The following is a 20,706-nucleotide window of genomic DNA, read 5'->3' as shown; positions in this document are numbered from 1 at the left end:
CACCCCCATCGTTCTGCCGGACGCTGAGGTCCAGCGCCGAGGGCCTTCTGGAGGTTCTCTCATTGCGAGAAGCAAAGCTACAGGGAACCAGGCAGAGGGCCTTCTTGGTAGTGGCGCCCACCCTGTGGAACGCCCTCCCATCAGATGTCAAAGAGTTAAACAACTACCTGACATTTAGAAGACATCATAAGGCAGCCCTGTTCAGGGAAGTTTTTAATGTGTGACATTTTAATGTATTTTTAATCTTTGTTGGAAGCTGCCCAGAGTGGCTGGGGAAACCCAGCCAGATGGGCAGGGTACAAATAAATTATTATTATTATTATTATTATTATTATTATTATTATTATTAACAGCAGGTCCCACAGAAAACCCCTCAGCAGCAATAGATTTCAAGGAAGGTTTGACATTTCCTTCAGAATAGCTTGCCTCAGGCCCCCGCACAAGTCATTTTGCTGCCTGAGGTGAAGAAAAAATGGGGTTCCCCTCGGCCCCTCCCATTTCCACCTATAGGAACGAGACAAATTTGCCCACACCTGAGGCAACAGACAACTCACGCGTAGGGCACACCTAGCCCTATCTTCCAATACTTGGCTGTGGCTTCCTGTCCCCTGGAATCTGCTACTTGGGGTGGCCGTCTCACTCTGCCTAATGATAGGGCCGGTCCTGTCTGATCCTCTCACTGAAAAACTCCTGGGTCCATGATGGCTGGTGATCAGGTCCTGCATGCTACGCTTCCCACAGACATCCGACTGGCTGCTGCGAGAAGAAGGGTGCTGAGCTAGATAGGCCATTGGTCTGATCCAGAAGGCTCTTCTGAAGTTTCTTGACGTAGTTTGAAAACTACCACAGCTCTACAAATAAGTATCATGCCATGAGAAGCACAAAAAAGTAGAACAGATACCATTGGTCTATCCAGATCAGTGTTACCCTTCACCAAGCCAGTGGTGCTCCAGATTTTGTTAAGACCTGGTCAGCATGACCAATGGTCAGGGGCTGTTGGGAGGCCAGCAGGATCTGGAGGGAAACAAGCTCCCTGCATCCCTACCTTTAGTGAAGAATATCTTCTGTAGTGTGTAAAAGACAAGCTTCACCTCCCTCACAGTGCGATAAAAAAGGTAAAGTGACCCCTGACCATTAGGTCCAGTCAAGACCGATTCTGGGGTTGCGGCGCTCATCTCGCTTTATTGGCCGGGGGAGCTGGCGTACAGCTTCTGGGTCATGTGGCCAGCATGACTGGTGAACCAGAGCAGCGCACGGAAACGCTGTTTACCTTTCCGCTGGAGCGGTACCTATTTATCTACTTACACTTTGATGTGCTTTCAAACTGCTAGGTTGGCAGGAGCAGGGACCGAACAACGGGAGCTCACCCCGTCGCAGGGATTCGAACTGCCGACCTTCTGATCGGCAAGTCCTAGGCTCTGTGGTTTAACCCACAGCGCCACAGTGAGATACCACCCTCCAAATGTTTGCAACAAGTTGTGACGGTCAAGATGTGCGAGATGCGCAGTTCCATACCGCACATTACACTGGAAGCACAAGTCGCTCAGGAAGCCATGGTCACCTTATCACGCCAAGGCACCCTCAGGATACCCATTTAGAAATTCTGCTGTATCGTGTTTCTGCGGTCAAGAGGAACCTGGGTGCATGCTCTGCATCAGGGAAGGGGAATGTGGTTCCCTCCAGGTTGATGGACTACAACTTCCATCATCCCTGACCACTGGCCACAGTGGCTGGGTTGATGGGTGTTGGAGTCCCAACACCAACCTGCTCTGCAGCCTCCATTTTCTTCTCCGGACACTTGACTTACCAGGTGCCAACCCTCTTCTTCTGTGAGACTCGGCAAATGCGGTGATCCGGGGCCAGCTGATTGCAATTTCCTCCGCTGTGCGGTCATGCCAGAAAAAGAGGGGGAGGATGCAATTGGAAAGGAAATTAGATGCAGGGCTTTGGTTACCCAGTAATTCCCAACCGAGTCATTCCACCACCTTTAGGATTCAAGAGCCTGCGACTTCCACCCACTGGGCCACATTCACCCTGGACATTTGAAGAATCATGACACTGTTTTAAACAGATGTGGCTTCTTCCCCCAAAGAATTCTGGGAGCTGTAGTTTTTGTTAAGGGCGTTGAGGATTGTTAGAAGACCCTTGTCCATTTTACAAGAGGTACAGTTCTGGGAAGAGGTCTGAAAATGCTTTGCACTGGTATGAAATCTACTAACTGCAACAACAAAAAAAGGCCCTTAACGGCTTCTAAATGGCATCTTACTGTTGAGCCATAGATGAAATGAATGGTTTGGCCTGGATGGAGACGTTTTCAGAATCTGTGCAATGGCAGAACTGGAGGAAAAACAGGGGAGGAAAAGCAAAGTGGACTCTGTTTATTTAATAAGTAAGTTGTTTCCAATTTGTAGAACGCTTTTTGAAACAATGTCCCAAACAATGGAAATGTTAGGTATGATGAGACAGATTACAAATCAGTTCCCAGCAGGAGTAGCCAACATGGTGCACTCCAGAGGTTAAAGGTAAAGATAAAGGGACCCCTGACCATTAGGTCCAGTCATGGCCGACTCTGGGGTTGCGACGCTCATCTTGCTTTATTGGCCAAGGGAGCCGGTGTACAGCTTCTGGGTCATGTGGCCAGCATGACTAAGCTGCTTCTGGCGAACCAGAGCAGCGCATGGAAACGCCGTTTACCTTCCCACCGGAGTGGTACCTATTTATCTACTTGCACTTTGACGTGCTTTTGAACTGCTAGCTTGCTGGACCACAAATCCCCACCATCCTTGGCCTTCGGGGAGTTATGGCTGGGGATTCGGGAAGTTGGAATAACAGAATCAGAACCACAGAGTTGGAAGGTATTGCAAGGATCATCTCTAGTCCAACCCCGTGCAATACAGATGTAGTCTAATAACATCTGCAGGGTACCATGTTGGACACCCTTTGTTTAACAGGCGAGGTACTGTGCACGCTATAAATGTGGACATGCCAATATTGAATGCTTTGAATTGTTTTGGTGATGCCTTACCCAGAGAGATCACATTCTCATAGTTCTCCTGCATGTTGTTGCTGGGATGCAGAATAGCCTCTGCAGCATTTCACCTGGAGGACAAGAAGAAGGCGCAGTCACCCACCTTTTTTGCAGGTGGCGTTAACTCTTGCAAAAACAACACTCTCTGGTGCCCCTTATCCTTCCACCCAAACTAGGCCGCTAACAACCATGTCAGGGTGTCGTAACCAAACTCCCTTCAAATTGCGTTCCTGCTTCCTTCTTCCACATGCACACCTCTTTAAGGAACTGGAGATCAGCGACTGTCATCCTTTTAATTTCGATCTAATAGAAGGGTAGCATCCAAAGAAATCAGGGTTGGGGTGCCTGTGGCTCTCTTCCAGATGTTTCTGATCCCTTCCTTAATCCAACATCAGGTCTCTGTGTCTGTATAGGATCACAGGCGCACAAGCTCATGGAAAGCTGCCTTGTGCTACCTAGCACAGTATCCCCGACACTGACTGGCAGCGGCTCTCCAGAGCTTTTCAGGCGAGGGACACGATTCCCAGCCCTGCGCAGAGGTGCCAGGGATTGAACCCCGAGCCCTTCTGCACGCCAAACAGCTGCCCGACCACTGAGCATAGAATGATGTGAATATATATATATATATATATATAGTCTGCCAGCCTTACCCACTGAACCGGGCGGTGTCTGTCTCTGCCGCAGCCGGGTCCGCTTCTAATCGGAGGCGCCCGACCCCGGGCGCGCCGTCGACCCTGGGGGCCCGAAAGCGGAGCCCGATCCGGAGTCACTCCCTTCCCTACCCATCCTGACTGCACTTCGGCTGGGTTCCCTCTGTGCCTTCTCTTCCTCCTTTAAGGCTTCAGGAGTGAGAGCCTTTGCAATATTCTTCTTATTCTTATTCTTGGCGAGGAGTGGAGCAGGGTGGGTCTCACCCTGGTAGATTTCACCCCAGGATCTTCCAAGGCGCACAAGCCCCACAATGAAACCGCGATCGGTTGCCGACCGGCTTGCTATTGCATGGACACAGGAAGGGGCAGGAGCAAGGCTTGGGGGTGCTTGGGATCTGATGCTGGAGAGGAGGGGAGGGGGAGGCAGGAAGACTCCGGGGAGGAGGGGGAGGCGGCTGGAAAGGGGGGGGGGCGGCGGATTGGAGAATCATAAAGAAAAGAGAGACAGGAGGAGGAGGTGGAGAGGACCAGAAATCGTGGTGGGAAGGGGCTGCCTCCGTCCTTGCAAGCGGCTCCTAAGCTGCACGCAGGAACCGAGCTGCCTCCATTGCAGATCGCCAGCTCTTTTTTTGGGGGGGGGGGAGAGTCCCCCCTCCCTGTCACAAAAGGCTGGTGGGGTTCTCGCGCCGCCACGAAACGGCCTCTAATAAAGATCGCGAGCCACGCAGGGACTTTCTCATTGTTTGAATTGTTCGGATCGGCACCCCAGAGCAGATTTATATTCAGCACCCCCGGCTCGGGATCTGCAGGTCGTCTCCTTTTTCTACCTCCACCCCCCACCCCTCGCTCCTGAACCGGACTTATCAGGTAAATGCATTTTTTGGAGGCGACCCCCGTGCGAAAAGACACCCATTATCTGTCCTGGGGTCGACGCCTGGGGTGAGAGGGGGCAGTGGATTAGCGGTGGAAGAGGTGGGAGGAGGTGGGGTGGGGTAGCTGGATCCAGAACCGCTCCTTTTAAAAAAATAACAATTGACACCTGATCCTGTTACGCTCGCGCAAGGGATGGATTCGGTTACCTGGTCGCCGAACGGAACAATGGACCAATCAGCCCCGGGGGCGGAAGGTGGTGGGCGATTCTGTTTCGTCTAAAAGTTTCCCAGGTGCTTTCGAAAGATGAGCGCAGACAAAACAAAATTGCCCTCAGGGCCGATCCTCTTTGCCTTGCTAGAGAGCTCCTTTGTGCAGTTTCCAGCTTTGCTGCTGCCGCTGCCGCCGCACGCACTCCTTGGGTTGTAAAGTCTCCTCCTAAAAACCACAGGCTCCGATAAAATTCCTATTCATCCTCAGATCCCCGCTTAAAAAAAAAAAAAATCGGAAGGAAAACAATATTACACTAAGAAAACAATATTACAATACAGTAAGAAAACAATATTACAGTATTTCGAAATGATATGCCAGTGTTTATTACAATCGCTTGGCTTGAGTGGCCTTAGGCACGTCAGCCTCAGTTTCTCCCTTTCTGTGAAATGGGAATAAGAGGGATGCGCCTCACGGATCTTACTGAGATGGGAAGGAGATGTTGTTAAGCCAGATCCATCATTGTGCAGTGGATGGAGGAGCCCTTGAAATGGGACGTTTGAGGTTTGGCCTGAGTTGATGCCCATCTCATCCTAAATTGGGGAATTTGCAGGGGTTTTTATGCCTAGCAAAGTCTAATTGCAATTGGCTGTGTATAGTAACACCAGATATCGCACGTCTCCCCTCCTTCCATGGTCCCAACTCTTGCTGCTGATGGCGTAGAAAGCTCCATGCAGCGCAGCCACATACGGATTGGGGATCTGCGGCTGTACTTTCCATCATCTCTGACCACTGGACATGCTGGCTGGGGCTGATGGATCCAACAGCAACTCGTGGGTTGGGTTTCCAGTTTGGAACTGCAACTACAGAAGTTGTCAGATACTTGGAAGGTCACAATAGGTGTGAGTGGGTGCCATTTCCCAGAGCTCTCTAGGAAGAGGGATTGGTTGTTAAAGCAGTCTGGGAATTGTAGTTCTGAGTGGGCTCTCCTAATAACGCTCAGCACCCTTCACAAACGGTTCCCAGGATCTGTTTATAGTGGCATTGTGGTGCTTTAAATGTAACCGTGGCCCTTGTATGCTTATGGTTGATGATGACAGTCCCTCTTTAAAAAGTCAGGAAACAGCGACTGGCTTCCGAAATGTAGGAGGATTTAAGGGCTGGTTAACACAGACATGTGCATTCCCTTATTTCTCCATCACTTGGTTATCATGAATATAAAGATCTCCTGCTGTCTGTGCAAACTGACTGTGTTTGAGGTCATGCGAGGTGTCTTGGAAATTCTATGTGTGAATTTATTCACACAAGTCGTCACCGGATGGCTATCCACAGTTAGCAAGTGATGAGTGCCCATGTGTGTGACACCCTGACATCCTGGCAGCTGGACCAGTGCAAGGGGTGTCATAGATGCCTACCTCCAAAGTCAAGGATAAGGAATTTGGTTCCCTGCAGATGTTGTCGGACTCCAACTCCCATCATTCCTTTATCACTGGACTGGGGATGATGGGAGTTGGAGTCTAACAACATCTAGAAGGCCTTAGATAACCCATCACTGCCTTAAGGTGTTTAACTTTTCTGGCATAGAGTCAGGATGGCTAAAGAGCAGTAGATTGTACTCAACACCTGACACACCTTTAGGTAAAGTGAGGTATTCCACAATAAGTATGTGTAGGTTAACAGTGGTATTTATTTTAGGAAAATTTAGGGCCCAAAGTCTGGTCCGGTGAGCTCCAGATATAATTTACTCCCACAAATAATTATAGTATTCTCCCTGGAGACCAAATTACAAGGCGGTATATTTGTGTGTGTGTGTGTGTGTGTGTTAAAAAAGAGAGAGGCTAATTTGCAAACTGACATTAAACACTAGACTGATGTGATATTGCTACTCTGCTCTGGTTATTAGGCTCGAGCAAGCAGGAGAATACTAGCTTAGCAGGGGCTACATGTGTGTTTCATGGATGGAACGATTGTCTTGTTTTTAGGAGCCAGTGGCTTGCTGGGACCTGGCTTGGCATCGGATCATGGAGGATGCGTGGCTAGCTGCAGATCCGAATCAGAAGCCCGTTTACAGGGAAACTCATCAGAAGACCTGTGACAGTCTGGTGGCACTGAGTAAGTATCTCCTTCAGAAGATCCCCGACTAAAACAGGCCATGTTGCAGAGCCCAGAAGCAGTACCTCGGGTTACGGACAGTCCTGCTTACGAACGCTTCGGGTTACGAACTCCACAAACCTGGAAGTAGGTGTCCTGGGTTGCGAACTTTGCCCCAGGATACGAACGCAATCCGCTTCCAGGGCTGCGGGAGGCCTATGTAGGGAATGTGCGCCTCGGGTTAAGAACACCGGGTTAAGAACGGACTTCCGGAACGAATTAAGTTCGTAACCCAAGGTACCACTGTACTTTCTTTCTTTCTGCATGTTCTAAAGCAGGGGTCAGCAAACTTTTTCAGCAGGGGGCCAGTCCACTGTCTCTCAGACCTTGTTGGGGGCCGGACTATATTTTTTTGGGGGGGAGGGAAATGAACGAATTCCTATGCCCCACAAATAACCCAGAGATGCATTTTAAATAAAAGGGCACATTCTACTCCTGTAAAAACACAGATTCCCGGACCATCCGTGGGCTGGATTTAGAAGGCGATTGGGCCGTATCCAGCCCTGGGCCTTAGTTTGCGTACACATGTTCTAAAGAGTCTCTGAGCATCCTCCAAGTTGTGCCTGTAGGGGGAGGCTTGTTCAGAAGCTGCAGTGTGACTTAGAAGGCAGTAAGTAATTAACAGTGCCGACAACTCTTGGAAGAATTAGTGCAGTAACTAGAATCTTCACCTTAACATAGTGCATAAACTTATTTAAATTCTGAACTTGTATGGCTTTTTTTTTTTTTAAAGAGATTTGTTTGTTTGCAAGGTCAAATGAGAAGATAACAAAGGCAGCCATAACTGCTTTTATTTATTTATATTTAGTTAATAGGTTTTATATACCCTTTGATCATCAAAACCTCTTAAGTGGTGTACATAAAACAAAACATATACGTTAGAAATAACAGTAAAATCGGGTGTTAAAAACAGGGCTGGCCTAAAAAAAATCCAGAATATAAATAAAACGAGCAGTTAAAAATACGTTACAAAATAATATTAAACAAAATAATATTAAAAGTACATGTCAAATGTACATACATAAGTGGTTGTTGTCGTTTGTTGTTGTTTAGTTGTTTAGTCGTGTCCAACTCTTTGTGACCCCATGGACCAGAGCACGCCAGGCACTCCTGTCTTCCCCTGCCCCCGCAGTTTGGTCAAACTCATGCTGGTAGCTTTGAGAACACTGTCCAACCATCTCGTCCTCTGTCGTCCCCTTCTCCTTGTGCCCTCCATCTTTCCCAGCATCAGGGTCTTTTCCAGGGAGTCTTCTCTTCTCATGAGGTGGCCAAAGTACTGGAGCCTCAGCTTCACAATCTGTCCTTCCACTGAGCACTCAGGGCTGATTTCCTTCAGAATGGAGAGGTTTGATCTTCTTGCAGTCCATGGGACTCTCAAGAGTCTCTTCCAGCACCATAATTCAAAAGCATCCATTCTTCAGTGATCAGCCTTCTTTATGGTCCAGCTCTCACTTCCATACATCACTACTGGGAAAACCATAGCTTGAACTATACGGACCTTTGTTGGCAAGGTGATGTCTCTGCTTTTTAAGAAAAACAAAAAAGGGTTTTAACAGGTGCTGAAAACAATATAGTGAAGGTGCCTGCCTCATATCAATGGGCAGGGAGTTCCGCACTGAAGGTTTGAATCATAGAGTTGGAAGAGACCACAAGGGCCATTGAGTCCAACCCCCTGCCAAGCAAGAAACACCATCAGAGCACTCCTGACATATGGTTGTCAAGCCTCTGCTTAAAGACCTCCAAAGAAGGAGACTCCACCACACTCTTTGGCAGCAAATTCCACTGTCGAACAGCTCTTACTGTCAGGAAGTTCTTCCTAATGTTTAGGTGGAATCTTCTTTCTTGTAGTTTGGATCCATTGCTCCGTGTCCGCTTCTCTGGAGCAGCAGAAAACAACCTTTCTCCCTCCTCTATGTGACATCCTTTTATATATTTGAACATGGCTATCATATCACCCCTTAACCTCCTCTTCTCCAGGCTAAACATGCCCAGCTCCCTTAGCCGTTCTTCATAAGGCATCGTTTCCAGGCCTTTGACCATTTTGGTTGCCCTCCTCTGGACACGTTCCAGTTTCTCAGTGTCCTTCTTGAACTGTGGTGCCCAGAACTGGACACAGTACTCCAGGTGAGGTCTGACCAGAGCAGAATACAGTGGCACTATTACTTCCCTTGATTTAGATGCTATACTCCTATTGATGCAGCCCAGAATTGCATTGGCTTTTTTAGCTGCCGCGTCACACTGTTGGCTCATGTCAAGTTTGTGGTCAACCAAGACTCCTAGATCCTTTTCACATGTACTGCTGTCAAGCCAGGTGTCACCCATCTTGTATTTGTGCCTCTCATTTTTTTTGCCCAAGTGCAATACTTTACATTTCTCCCTGTTAAAATTCATCTTGTTTGTTTTGGCCCAGTTCTCTAATCTGTCAAGGTCGTTTTGAAGTGTGATCCTGTCCCCTGGGGTGTTAGCCACAAGTGTCGCAACTGTGGAGCTCACATTATGTGGCACTTCTAAAAGTGTCATTTCCATATATCGACGGAGTCAAGTTGGGTGTATATGGGGGAAGGTGGTTCGTTCTTCTTTGACCCTTTAATGGAAATCTTTTTGCCAAAACTTGCCCCACCCATTGTGGGCTCTCAGGCAGCCTAGGACAGCCTGCCCAAAAGTGAAAATGTGATAGAAAATAATGGGTTGGCTTCAGATTTAGGAAACGGTTATGCATCATCCTAACAAATGAAAACAGTGCACAGGAATGGGAGACCCAGGGCTCTCCAGATATTATTAGATGACAAGTCCCACCATCCCTGATGATGCTCAGGGCTGACGAGAGCCGCTCCTTCCTGCTTCTCACCCCGGCAGCATTTTTATTCCTGTAAATCATACAATTTTGCGGTGGGTCAGCAAGTGATTTATAGCTGTGCAGTTGCTGCTGTTTTGGTGTGAGGAAGAGGGTAGAACAAAGCAGCACAGCACTAACGTTAGATGGGGGAGTTGTGTTTTGGTGATCACTTTGAAAAAAACCCAATAATATATATTATAGCATGGTATTCTTCTTGTTTTTTGGCGATCACTCGTAGCCGAGTAAGATTGTCTTCCATAAACACGGTTTTAACAGTGAGTCCGTAAGTGACTGTGGAGGCCAATTCTGGATCCACACGTCCTTCCGCAGTGGGGACATTGGTTTCCGGGTGGGAGTTGATCATGGTGTGGATTTGCCAAGCGTGCCTTCCTCTTAGCACGTTTCTATTCTAAAGTGGGATATCAAATCCAAACTCTTCTTCTCCCTTGCGTCCTGAGTTCGAGCGTCCTTGATGAGTTTGGATTTGATATCCCGCTTTATCACTACCTTAAGGAGTTTCAAAGCGGCCAAGAATCTCCTTTCCCTTCCTCCCCCACAACAAACACTCTGTGAGGTGAGTGAGGCTGAGAGACTTCAAAGAAGTGTGACTAGCCCAAGGTCACCCAGCAGCTGCATGTGGAGGAGCGGGGAAGCGAACCCGGTTCCCCAGATTACGAGTCCACCGCTCTTAACCACTACACCACACTTTGAAAAGGCTGTTCTCCAATTGGAGCGCTCGCAGGCCAGTGTTTCCCAATTGTTAGTGTTTATACTACATTTTTAAAAATTTGCCTTGAGACAGCCTTTAAACCTCTTTTGTTGACCACCAGCATTACGCTTTCCATTTTTAAGTTCGGAATAGAATAGTTAGTATTATGTGGTATTATAGCATGGTCTTAAGCAAGGCGGAAGTATCATATCTTTGATATAGCCTGTTTTTCCTTCTTTATGTAGGACCTGCAAGTCCCAAACCCAATGAGATTTTCCTGGTAGAAGAAGATGAGGAAACTTGTGTCCCGGCATCTATTAATAGAGAGAATGCCCGAAGAGCCACCTTAGGTGAGTAGTGCACTTTCAGTGGATCCCAATCTTTTTCTTTGACAGGGCCAACCGATTCTCTTCGTCCGTAGTCTCCTGGAGGCAAGAAGTGTGAGAATATGGACCAGGCCAATCAATGGTACTGCAGAGACGAAAGCTGCTTGATGGGTTTTCTTTTGCACCTGAGATCTAACTGGACACCTTACCTAGGGTAAAGGAGTTATTTTTCTTTGGCAGGTTGGCGTTTGGCCCTCCTGTTCTTTTGCTCTCTCCTGAAATATCTCACTTGGCTCATTTACTCGAGCCACTTAACGTTAGGGCACTGCTGAGTGTTGGTTGTGCTGTTGCCTTGCACCTGGAGGAAGGTGGCACCTCATTATTGCTACTGTTATTTATTTAATTAGTTATTTCATTTATGGATCACATGACGATTAAAAACCCTGGTCCCAAGCTGTTATGTGGCTTTGTATACTAAAAGCAAAACCTTAAACTTGGACGGGCAACATTTTGGCAGCCAGATCAGCTCCTTTGGCAAAGGTGTCACACAGAGGTGTAACAAAATAAAAAAAATTCCTTCCAGTAGCACCTTGGAGACCAACTAAGTTAGTTATTGGTATGAGCTTTTGTGTGCATGCACACTTCTTCAGATACCGTGCATGCTCATTCGAATAACAAACTTAGTTGGTCTCTAAGCTGCTACTGGAAGGAATTTTTTTTTATTTTGTTTCAACTATGGCAGACCAACATGGCTACCTACCTATATCCGAAACACAGAGGTGCGGTAGCAGCCTGGCTGCCACATTCTGCACTAGCTGCTGCTGGGGGAACAACTTAAAGGGCAGCTCCCCCTAGAGCCCATTGCGGTAGTCCAGTCTTGAGGTTACCCATGCTACTGTGGCTAAGGCTTGGCCATAACTGCCATACCACACAAAGCTGGTAAAAGGCCCTCCTAGCTGCTGAGGTCTCTTGGGAAACCAGCAATAGTGATGGATTCAGGAGCATTCCTTTTTACGATGTGCCTGTTCCTTCAACCTTGTTTCTGAATCGTTTAAGATTTTGGTTATCACATTTATCAATACATAGGAAAGACTGGGGTGGGGGATCAAGTTGCATAGTTGCCTGGCTCCCTAAAAGTCAAAAATCGGCAGTCATGAGGTCCAGAAGCCTCAGCCCTGTATACCTGAAGGAGCATCTCTACCCCCATCCTTCAGCCCACCTCCAAGGGCCTTCTGGCGGTTCCCTCACTATGAGAAGTGAAGCTACAGGGAACCAGACACAGGGCCTTCTCGGCAGTGGCGCCGGCCCTGTGGAAAGCCCTCCCATCAGATGTCAAGGAGATAAACAACTACAGTCCAACCTTGGTTCATGAACAGCTTAGTTATCGAACGAATCGGCTCCCGAACGCCACAAACCTGGAAGTAAGTGTTCCGGTTTGCAAATGTTTTTTGGAAGCCGAACATCCGACGCAGCTTCCATGGCTTCCAATTGAGTGCAGGAAGCTCCTGCAGCCAATCAGAAGCTGCACCTTGGTTTTTGAATGGTTTCGGGAGTAGAACGGACTCTCAGAACGGATTAAGTTCAAGAACCAGGTGGTACCTCGAGTTACAAATGCCTCAGGTTACAAACGCTTCAGGTTACAAACTCTGCTAACCTGGAAGAGTTATCTCAAGTTGAGAACTTTGCCCCAGGATGAGAACGGAAACCGTGTGCCGGTGGTGAAGCGGCAGCAAGAGGCCCCATTAGCAAAAGCACTCCTCTAGTTAAGAACAGTTTCAGGTTAAGAATGGACCTCCGGAACGAATTAAGTTCGTAACTAGAGGTACCACTGTACACAACTTTTAGAAGACACCCAAAGGCAGCCCTGTATAGGGAAGATTTTAATGCTATTGTGTTTCTGTATATGCTAGAAGCTGCCCAGCATGGCTAAGGGAAAATAATAATAATAATAATAATAATAATAATAATAATAATAATAATAATATTTTTTTATTTATACCCCGCCCTCCCAAGCCAAGGCCGGGCTCAGAGCGGCTTACAAACAATAATAAAAACAAGATGAATGATTACAACTTAAAAACAAAAATAAAATATAACATTAAAATAATGGAACATTAAAATATTAAAATGTAGCCTCATCACAGGAGGAGAAGGAAAAGAAAAGAGAGAGAGAGAGAGAGAGAGAGAGAGAGAGAGGGAATCAAATTGGCTCCAAGCCAAAGGCCAGGCGGAACAGCTCTGTCTTACAGGCCCTGCGGAAAGAAATCAGATCCTGCAGGGCCCTGGTCTCAGGAGACAGAGCGTTCCACCAGGCCGGGGCCAGAGTTGAAAAGGCCCTGGCTCTGGTTGAAGCCAATCTAACTTCCTTAGGGCCCGGGACCACTAGGGTGTTGCTATTTATGGACCTTGAGGCTCTCCGTGGGGCATACCGGGAGAGGCGGTCCCGTAGGTACGAGGGTCCTAGGCCGTGAAGGGCTTTAAAGGTCAAAAGCAGCACCTTAAATCTGACAACAATAATAATCATCATCACCACCACCACCTGAAAGTTTTGAAGGAATCCTTAGCAAGGCTTATATTTTCCTCGAGCTTTGCCTGCTCCTTCAGTGTGCCGACTGTCCTAAGGGAGATTTCTTTTCCTCTGTGTCTTCCCAGCAGTCGAGGGACTGGGCAGTGAAGAGGAGGAGGAGAGCGACGAGGAAGATGTCCAGCAGCATGACAGCCCTGCGGTGGTGCAGCTGGACGCCGGGAACTGCCAGAGTCTGCACTGGAGGGTGGTGCAGCAAGTGGGCGGCAGCAAGGTCCTGGCGCGGGAGGGGCCTCCCCTCATGGTCCTGCAGAAGGGCTACGAGTGTGAGGACTGCGGCAAGGTGTTCAGCTGCAGCTCGCACTACAGCAAGCACCGGCGCACGCACACGGGCGAGCGCCCCTTCCGCTGCGGCGACTGCGGCAAGAGCTTCAACGTCAGCTCCAACCTCTACCGGCACCAGCGGGCGCACGCCAGCGCCGGCGCTAAGCCGGCGGCCCCCGCCCCCTCCCTGTTGCCCAGCCGCGGGTTGCCCTACCAGTGCGCCGAGTGCGGGCGCTGCTTCCGCCGCAACACAGAGCTGGTGACCCACCAGCGCCTGCACACCGGGCGCCTGCCTTTCCAGTGCAGCGACTGCGGCAAGAGCTTCTCGTGGAGCTCCCACTTCGCCCGCCACCTGCGCATCCACACCGGCGAGAAGCCCTACCCCTGCGACGAGTGCGGCAAGCGCTTCAGCCGCAGCTCGCACCTCTACCGGCACCAGCGCACGCACGGCACCAGCGCGGCGGCCAGCGTCACCCGCGCCTACATCTGCACCTACTGCGGGCGCAGCTTCAGCACCACGCTGCACTTTGACCAGCACCAGCGCACGCACCGCGGGCGCAAGCCCTACAAGTGCACCCTGTGCGGCAAGGCCTTTGCCGACGGGCTGGCTCTGGTGAAGCACCAGCGCCTGCACCTGATGGGCGGGGACCAGAGCCACCAGTGCGCCGAGTGCGGGCAGAGCTTCGGCGGGCGTTCGCAGCTGGCCCGACACCGCCGGCTGCACGGCACCGCCGAACAGCCCTACGGCTGCGGGGAGTGCGGGCAGAGCTTTGGCACACGGGGCCAGCTGGCTCAGCACCGCCGTCTGCACCTGTCGGCTGACAAGCCCTACCGCTGCGGCGAGTGCGGGCTGAGCTTCACCTGGAGCTCCCACTGGGAGAGGCACCGGCGCATCCACACGGGCGAGAGGCCCTACTCCTGCGCGGACTGCGGCAAGCGCTTTGGGCGCACCTCCCACCTCTACCGACACCAGCGCACCCACGCCGGCGGGCAGCCCCATGTCTGCCCAGACTGCGGCAAGAGCTTCAACAGCACCTTGCACTTCCAGAGGCACCAACATGCCCACCACCTCGAACCGGACGGCGGCCTGCTCCCCGGTCGGGCCTGCGGGGACTGTGGGAAGCCCTGTGCCGCCTCCGCCGCCTCCTCTCTGCTCAAGAACCAACACGCGCATGCGGGCGAGAGGCCGTACCCCTGCCCCCAGTGCGGGCGCCGCTTCCGCGACACGGAACATCTCTACCGCCACCTCCGCAGCCATGCCCACCGGGCAGGGGAGACTGTCCTCATGCCAGCTTCTACACAGCGCAAGGAGCTTGTGCCATGCTAAGGCGCTGAGGCCAGTTCGCCCGGCCGCGAGAGCACTAGGCTTTGTGCTGGGGGGTCAGACGGGGGCCCTGCCCACGGTCAGCAGATGTTCAGTGCTTCCCAGGTGTCGTTTCCCTATGTGTAAAGGCCCAGTCCAAAGTCCATTGGTAGGGGCGGGTGCACCTTGCGTTTTGGAGGTACGAAGGAAGTAAAATGGGGTGGTATCCTGTTCTCTCATTCACTTAGCAGGAGGGTTTGTGCAGCGTTCTCCTTTTCCCTGCCACTATGCACCCCTTCCCAGGTCAGCGGGGTGGGGTACAAATAATAAATTGATTATTATTATCCTTCCCAAATTTCTCCGGAGAGTTGGGAGACCCACTAAAGTAATTTTAGGGGGGTGAGAAGAGAGGAAGAGAACATTACTTTGCGCAAGCGAAAATCCTTGCGTTGATGGAGCAATCGCGTAGTACTACTTTGGAATCAACCCGTGGCGTCCCTACTGGACCGATTCGGGTCAGCATAAGCATAGGTGGAGTTTCAGGTTCCACTGATCTTTATATCAGGCGCACTCTCTGCCTGCAAAAATGTTCTGCCCAATCCAGAAGCTGCCTCTGCACCCACCTGACCTTGCCCAGTCCTTTGAGTTCAAGGTGGCTGCCGTTGGCTCCTCGGTTCCTGAGGGTAAGCTGTGTGATTTGTGCTTCACGCTGTCCTTGCGGAAGAGGAAAGGGCCGCTGGAGATGGTCTGGGCACATCTGGATACCAGGCCAAAGGTGCAGTCGCAGCAGCACGAAAGAAAGGAAGGCAGTTCTTCACCAGAACAAATCGTGGAAATCACACACGGCTTGCAAAGCCGATTCTGCGACTGCACAATATTCAGGTTTTTTTATTTCCAAGAGTGTCTGTGGTGAGGATTTGGAGAAGGGTTGGACCAGGCCTAGCCAAAGTAGGAAGAGGAGGGTGGCAGCCAGCACCACAGGAAGTCACGTAGGACACAGATGGCCTTCCAGGTGATGTTGGACTCCAACTCCCATCATCGCTCACTGCTGGAATGGGAATTGGTGTCCCACAACATCCGGATAGGAAAATCACAAGAGTCCCATTTCTGTGGTACAGAAGGCTTTAAACCAGGCTTCCTCAGGCCCTCCAGATGTTTTCAGACTGCAATTCCCATCATCCCTGACCACTGGTCCTGCTAGCTAGGGATCATGGGAGTTGTAGGCCAAAAACATCTGGAGGGCCGAGTTTGAGGAAACCTGCTTTAAACTGTGACAGACACATACGCCAGATGTTGTTGGACTCCCATCTCCCATCACCCCCAGCCAGCATTGCCAATGGTCAGGGTTGATGGGAATTGTAGTCCATCAACATCTCTGAAGGGCCACAGGTTAGCTACTCTGGATATGCAGCCCTGCCCAAGTCATATTTTGCCTCCAACGGGCCTGGCCTAAGTTATTTTTTCTTCCTGAGGGTGGAAAACGCAAATGGCACTCATCCCAGTTCAGTTGTCAATATGGTGTTGTTACCAATGCTAGTCCCACTCGGAGTAAACCCACTTGAGTTACCGACTATCATGCGGCCGTTCCATTTACAAGAGTAGTGTCAAGGCAGGATTGGGGCCAGGTCTGTAGGACTCCCCTCAGCAAAATGAGGAAGAGTTCCCTCAGCCACGGCAGGGTTGGTTGAAGCAAGTGAAATGATACATGTGACCATCAAAAGAGGGGCTCACATAAGTTCATGAAGTGCAGAGTATAAAATTATCCAGTGGTGCCGCTGCAGAGGAGCCCTGTGGAAAGGGCAAGATGGCTGCTCCGTTCCCACCAGTGTTCCTACCCCTGCCACCAGATTCAAGGGGTGGGGAAGGGAGACCAACCCTCCCAGAATCAGAATTATTGTGCAAAGTAAGCAACACACCACAGGTTTCCTTATCTTAACATGACGGTCTGTGCCTCCATTTGTGTTTAGGTTCACACTAGCAATTTCTCTAACCTGAAAATTGCCCCTTTCACGTTTTGATCCATGGGTGTATTTTACCTAAAAAATGAAGCGAGTTGCAAAGCAGTTTCCCCAGCAAGGTGACTTTGGAAACTGAAGTTTTGGGGAGGTTTTGACTTCTTGCTCCCTTGCAAAATGCCAAGGTCTGTTGAGGAAGCTGTGCTTGTTCACCTGTTTTAAGTACAGTAGTACCTCGGATTACAGACGCTTCAGGTTACAGACTCCACTAACCCAGAAATAGTACCTCAGGTTAAGAACTTTGCTTCAGGATGAGAACAGAAATCGTGCGGCGGCAGTGGGAGGCCCCATTAGCTAAAGTGGTACCTCAGGTTAAGAACAGTTTCAGGTTAAGAACGGACCTCCGGAACGAATTAAGTTCTTAACCTGAGGTACCACTGTACTGATGCGTCCCGTTAAAAAGGCATAACCAAAAATCTCCCCCCACCACCAGAGTGATGTGGTACAATCCATTCTACCGCCTCATTCTAATTTTGCTTTCCAGCGTGGATAGACTCTGTTCTATTCCATAGCCATTCCAAACCTGATCTGAGCTGTCATTGCCAACATTTCACAAGTTTTTGTGCTTGGTTCCAAGACAGCTCTGCCCAATTGCATTAAAATATAGCAACCATAGACATTTAGGACTAGTTTATACAATCAGCAGAACACGGTAGAATGTTCTCCTGGACTTTTAACACTTCAGGCTCCAAGTAAGAGGTTCCATGTCTTTATTCATGTCTATCATGAATAAAAATCCCTGCACCATGAAAACTAGCAGATAAGGGGAATGACTAGGCTAAACTCTCTTCCCTGACATGCTAGCTTTCTATATGCACAAATGTGGATTCCATCCTTCAGATAAGTACAGTCCAGCTTTACCTTTTGCAGAATGTATCATTAGCCTAGCTTCCTGCTCTCCAGGATCTTTCTAAGCCATTACCAATATTCCTGCATTGCAGGGGGTTCGATTAGATGATGATGATGATGATGATGATGATGATAATAATAATATTTTTTTATTTATATCCTGCCCTCCCCAGCCAAAGCTGGGCTCAGAGTAGCTAACAACAATAAAAGTAACACAGCATTCTAAAATCAATTCATTCTAAAATCAATTCAAAATCAAATTAATGGCAACCATTCTGAAGGCAACCCTGTTTAGGGAAGTTTTTAATATTTAATGCTGTGTTGTTTTTAACACTCGATTGGGAGCAGCCCAGAGTGGTTGGGGAAACTCAGCAAGATGGGCAGGGTATAAATAAATTATTATTATTATTATTATTATTATTATTATTATTATTATTATTACCATTGGGCTAGAGTTCTATGAGGATTACCAAAGGAGAGGGGCCCTTCCAACTCTACCATTTATGATTCTACGGATCCTTTGAAGTGGAAATGCTAGTAGTTGAACTTCTAGAGCCCTAGACAAAGGGCTATACAGTGGTACCTCGGGTTAAGTACTTAATTCGTTCCGGAGGTCCGTTCTTAACCTGAAACTGTTTTTAACCTGAAGCACCACTTTAGCTAATGGGGCCTCCTGCTGCTGCCACGCCACCCGAGCACGATTTCTGTTCTCATCCTGAAGCAAAGTTCTTAACCTGAGGTAATATTTCCGGGTTAGCGGAGTCTGTAACCTGAAGCGTATGTTACCTGAAGCATATGTAACCCAAGGTACCACTGTATTTTGTTGCAACAGTTAAGTCAAATCTCCAACTTTTATTTCAATGGACTTTGGATTGGGCTGTGAGGGAGGTAATAGATTAGGTGGGTAGATTAGATAAAGAAGTAGATCAGAGCGATGTTGTAGCGAGGGATCGGATATTATGTGGAGCTGAGCAATTCCCGTATAAAACAGTCCCACTGGAGCAACTGAAGCAGACTGCTCTGTACCCCTTTGTAAGACGCCACCATGCCCCTTTATAAAGAGGCTGGTGGAAACAGGTTGGCAGTTCTGTCACTCTTGGTGCCATGGGAAACAGCAGGAATAACAAGGCAGGAAAAAGTCTTACCTGCAAAACCACCTCGATAGTTTTCTGCATAGGATGACCTGAGACAGACAGACACCCCCCCCACCCCTCTCACAAAAAGACCTTGGACTGCCTTGAATCTCACTTGGGGGGGGTGCGTTTCGTTCCTTGCGTCAGCACAATGATTTCATACTGGATGTTGTTAAGAACCTGTTTTCGGTATCCTGGGGAATATCTACGCCCCGTGCCCTCAATTTCTTCCTGCGTTATACCACTTCCCACACCTTTTGTTGTAACGTTACTACCTGTATACACCAAACTGACCTCATTTGACCGGAATGCCGTCTGCTATCGGAGGTTTTTCCTGGGGGAAAGAAACCCCAGCCAAGGTCTCAAAGAATTGATTTTTAGGCGTGTTAAGATTATATATGGTGCCCCAGTAAGGAAGCAAAAGGCCAGTTTTCAATACTTGATTTCATCTTTTAGGGTTGCAACAGGCCAGAAAAATAAGCCAGCCTGGTTCGCTCCTGTTCCTTTAATGAAGGCTTAATAATCAGAACAGATGAACATGGGAGTCAGATCATTGGTCCATCTAGTTTAGTATTGTCTGCACTGACTGGCAGCAGCTGTCCAGGTGTTTCAGGCCGGGGTCTCCCAGCCGTACCTGGAGGTGCCAGGGATCGAAACTGGAATCTGCCAAACAGACGCTCAGCCACTGAGCTTTGGCCCTTTCCTGCGAAACCAGCCACATGAAGCTGTTCATGGCATGGAGTTACAGCATTGCTACCGCCTGATCATAGAGTTCGAGGGGACCTCAGAGGTCATCCAGTCCAACCCCCCTGCTAATGCAGGAAATCCACTTCTGCAGCATCGCTGGTATCCTAACCACTGCAGGTCAAGCAGCTGCTTAAGGGACAATAAAAGGGGCTTGCATCGAAAGCTGATGCAAAAGTGTTCATAATTCCCATCCTTTTTACTTCCAAGGAGAAAGCCCAGCACACTAAAGGGAGATTGAAACCTGTCATGTCTGCTATTCCAAAGAAGGGACAACCCTGCCTACTTGAGCACTGGAGAAAGGCCATTCAATGTCCTGTACCTGCCTTCCTTAACTGGGACTTTGAAGTTGTGCATTGTGATTTCCTGTCCCTTTACTGTTTTGCTCTCAAGACCAAATGTTGAAGGGAGCACTTGGCAGTTGCTTAGCAACTGCAGGCTATAATGCCTCCCCAGCCACTTCCAGCTGGACCAAGAAGTGGTCCAGGAGCATCTCTTCCAAGTCCTTCCTTCTTCCCACGATGCCCCCACAGTTAGGTGAAAGTGGGTTGTGTGTCCCCTACAGGCAGCTTTGCAGTGTCTCCAACCGCCCCGTCCATCATCTTGAAGAGATGGAACAGCCTTTCGAAAGATGTTAGAAATTAGAACAGCTTTTCCCCCCAGGAGGAGGGCACACCTTGCGTGTAGAGGTCTCTCACCAATGGCAGCAACTCTCAGCAAACTGATTGTTGTTGTTGTTTAGTCGTTTAGTCGTGTCCGACTCTTCGTGACCCCCTGGACCAGAGCACGCCAGGCACTCCTGTCTTCCACTGCCTCCCGCAGTTTGGTCAAACTCATGCTGGTAGCTTCGAAGACACTATCCAACCAAGCAAACTGATTAGATGAAACCAAGTGTGGGTTTAGCGAGAATTTGGTGGTAGGCTGTCCTCACCTTTTGTGCGTTTCTGATCCAGCTGTGTCTGAAGTGAGCAGGAACTTGTACGTACGTATTGTGAATAAAATAGACTAGGGGAATAAAAGTGAATAAATCTTGA

General features: G+C 49.1%; 2 protein-coding genes across 6 annotated transcripts in view; one reads left to right on the top strand and one right to left on the bottom strand.

The window, feature by feature from the left end:
- LOC307207094 (uncharacterized protein) overlaps positions 1-4,971 on the bottom strand; it is a 12,918-nt gene extending 7,947 nt beyond the window's left edge. For 3 of the 4 annotated variants that reach the window (XM_079960815.1, XM_079960817.1, XM_079960818.1), the window contains exons 1-3: positions 3,679-4,048; positions 3,026-3,099; positions 1,808-1,882 (exon numbers count right to left, since the gene is read on the bottom strand). In XM_079960815.1, coding sequence (XP_079816941.1) covers positions 1,808-1,882; positions 3,026-3,059 — 109 coding nt within the window. In that variant the 5' untranslated portion in view covers positions 3,060-3,099; positions 3,679-4,048. Of the gene's footprint in view, positions 1-1,807; positions 1,883-3,025; positions 3,100-3,678; positions 4,049-4,757 lie in introns of those variants that run through there. The other variant, XM_079960816.1, reaches the window with a different exon arrangement.
- On the top strand, positions 4,151-20,706 carry LOC307208563 (uncharacterized protein). 2 transcript variants are annotated; one of them, XM_079963285.1, is made up of 4 exons: positions 4,151-4,545; positions 6,741-6,870; positions 10,700-10,804; positions 13,436-20,706. In XM_079963285.1, exons 2-4 carry the CDS (start codon positions 6,780-6,782, stop codon positions 14,953-14,955), a joined length of 1,716 nt encoding a protein of 571 aa, XP_079819411.1. In that variant the 5' UTR covers positions 4,151-4,545; positions 6,741-6,779; the 3' UTR covers positions 14,956-20,706. The 2 variants fall into 2 exon arrangements, with proteins under 2 accessions (XP_079819411.1, XP_079819410.1); XM_079963284.1 differs by having other exon boundaries at positions 13,433-20,706.

The sequence above is a fragment of the Podarcis cretensis genome, assembly GCF_951804945.1.
Source record: "Podarcis cretensis genome assembly, chromosome: 2".
In the NCBI taxonomy this organism is placed as follows: Eukaryota; Metazoa; Chordata; class Lepidosauria; order Squamata; family Lacertidae; genus Podarcis; species Podarcis cretensis.
This window is presented reverse-complemented; position numbering and strand designations above follow the sequence as displayed.

What these genes read in the sequence shown, in the direction of transcription:
- LOC307208563 (XM_079963284.1), top strand. Translation starts at nt 6,780, where the DNA reads ATGGAGGATGCGTGGCTAGCTGCAGATCCGAATCAGAAGCCCGTTTAC. An exon ending in TGACAGTCTGGTGGCACTGA is followed by an intron (nt 6,871 to 10,699) that starts GTAAGTATCTCC and finishes TTCTTTATGTAG; the next exon opens with GACCTGCAAGTCCCAAACCC. An exon ending in TGCCCGAAGAGCCACCTTAG is followed by an intron (nt 10,805 to 13,432) that starts GTGAGTAGTGCA and finishes GTGTCTTCCCAG; the next exon opens with CAGTCGAGGGACTGGGCAGT.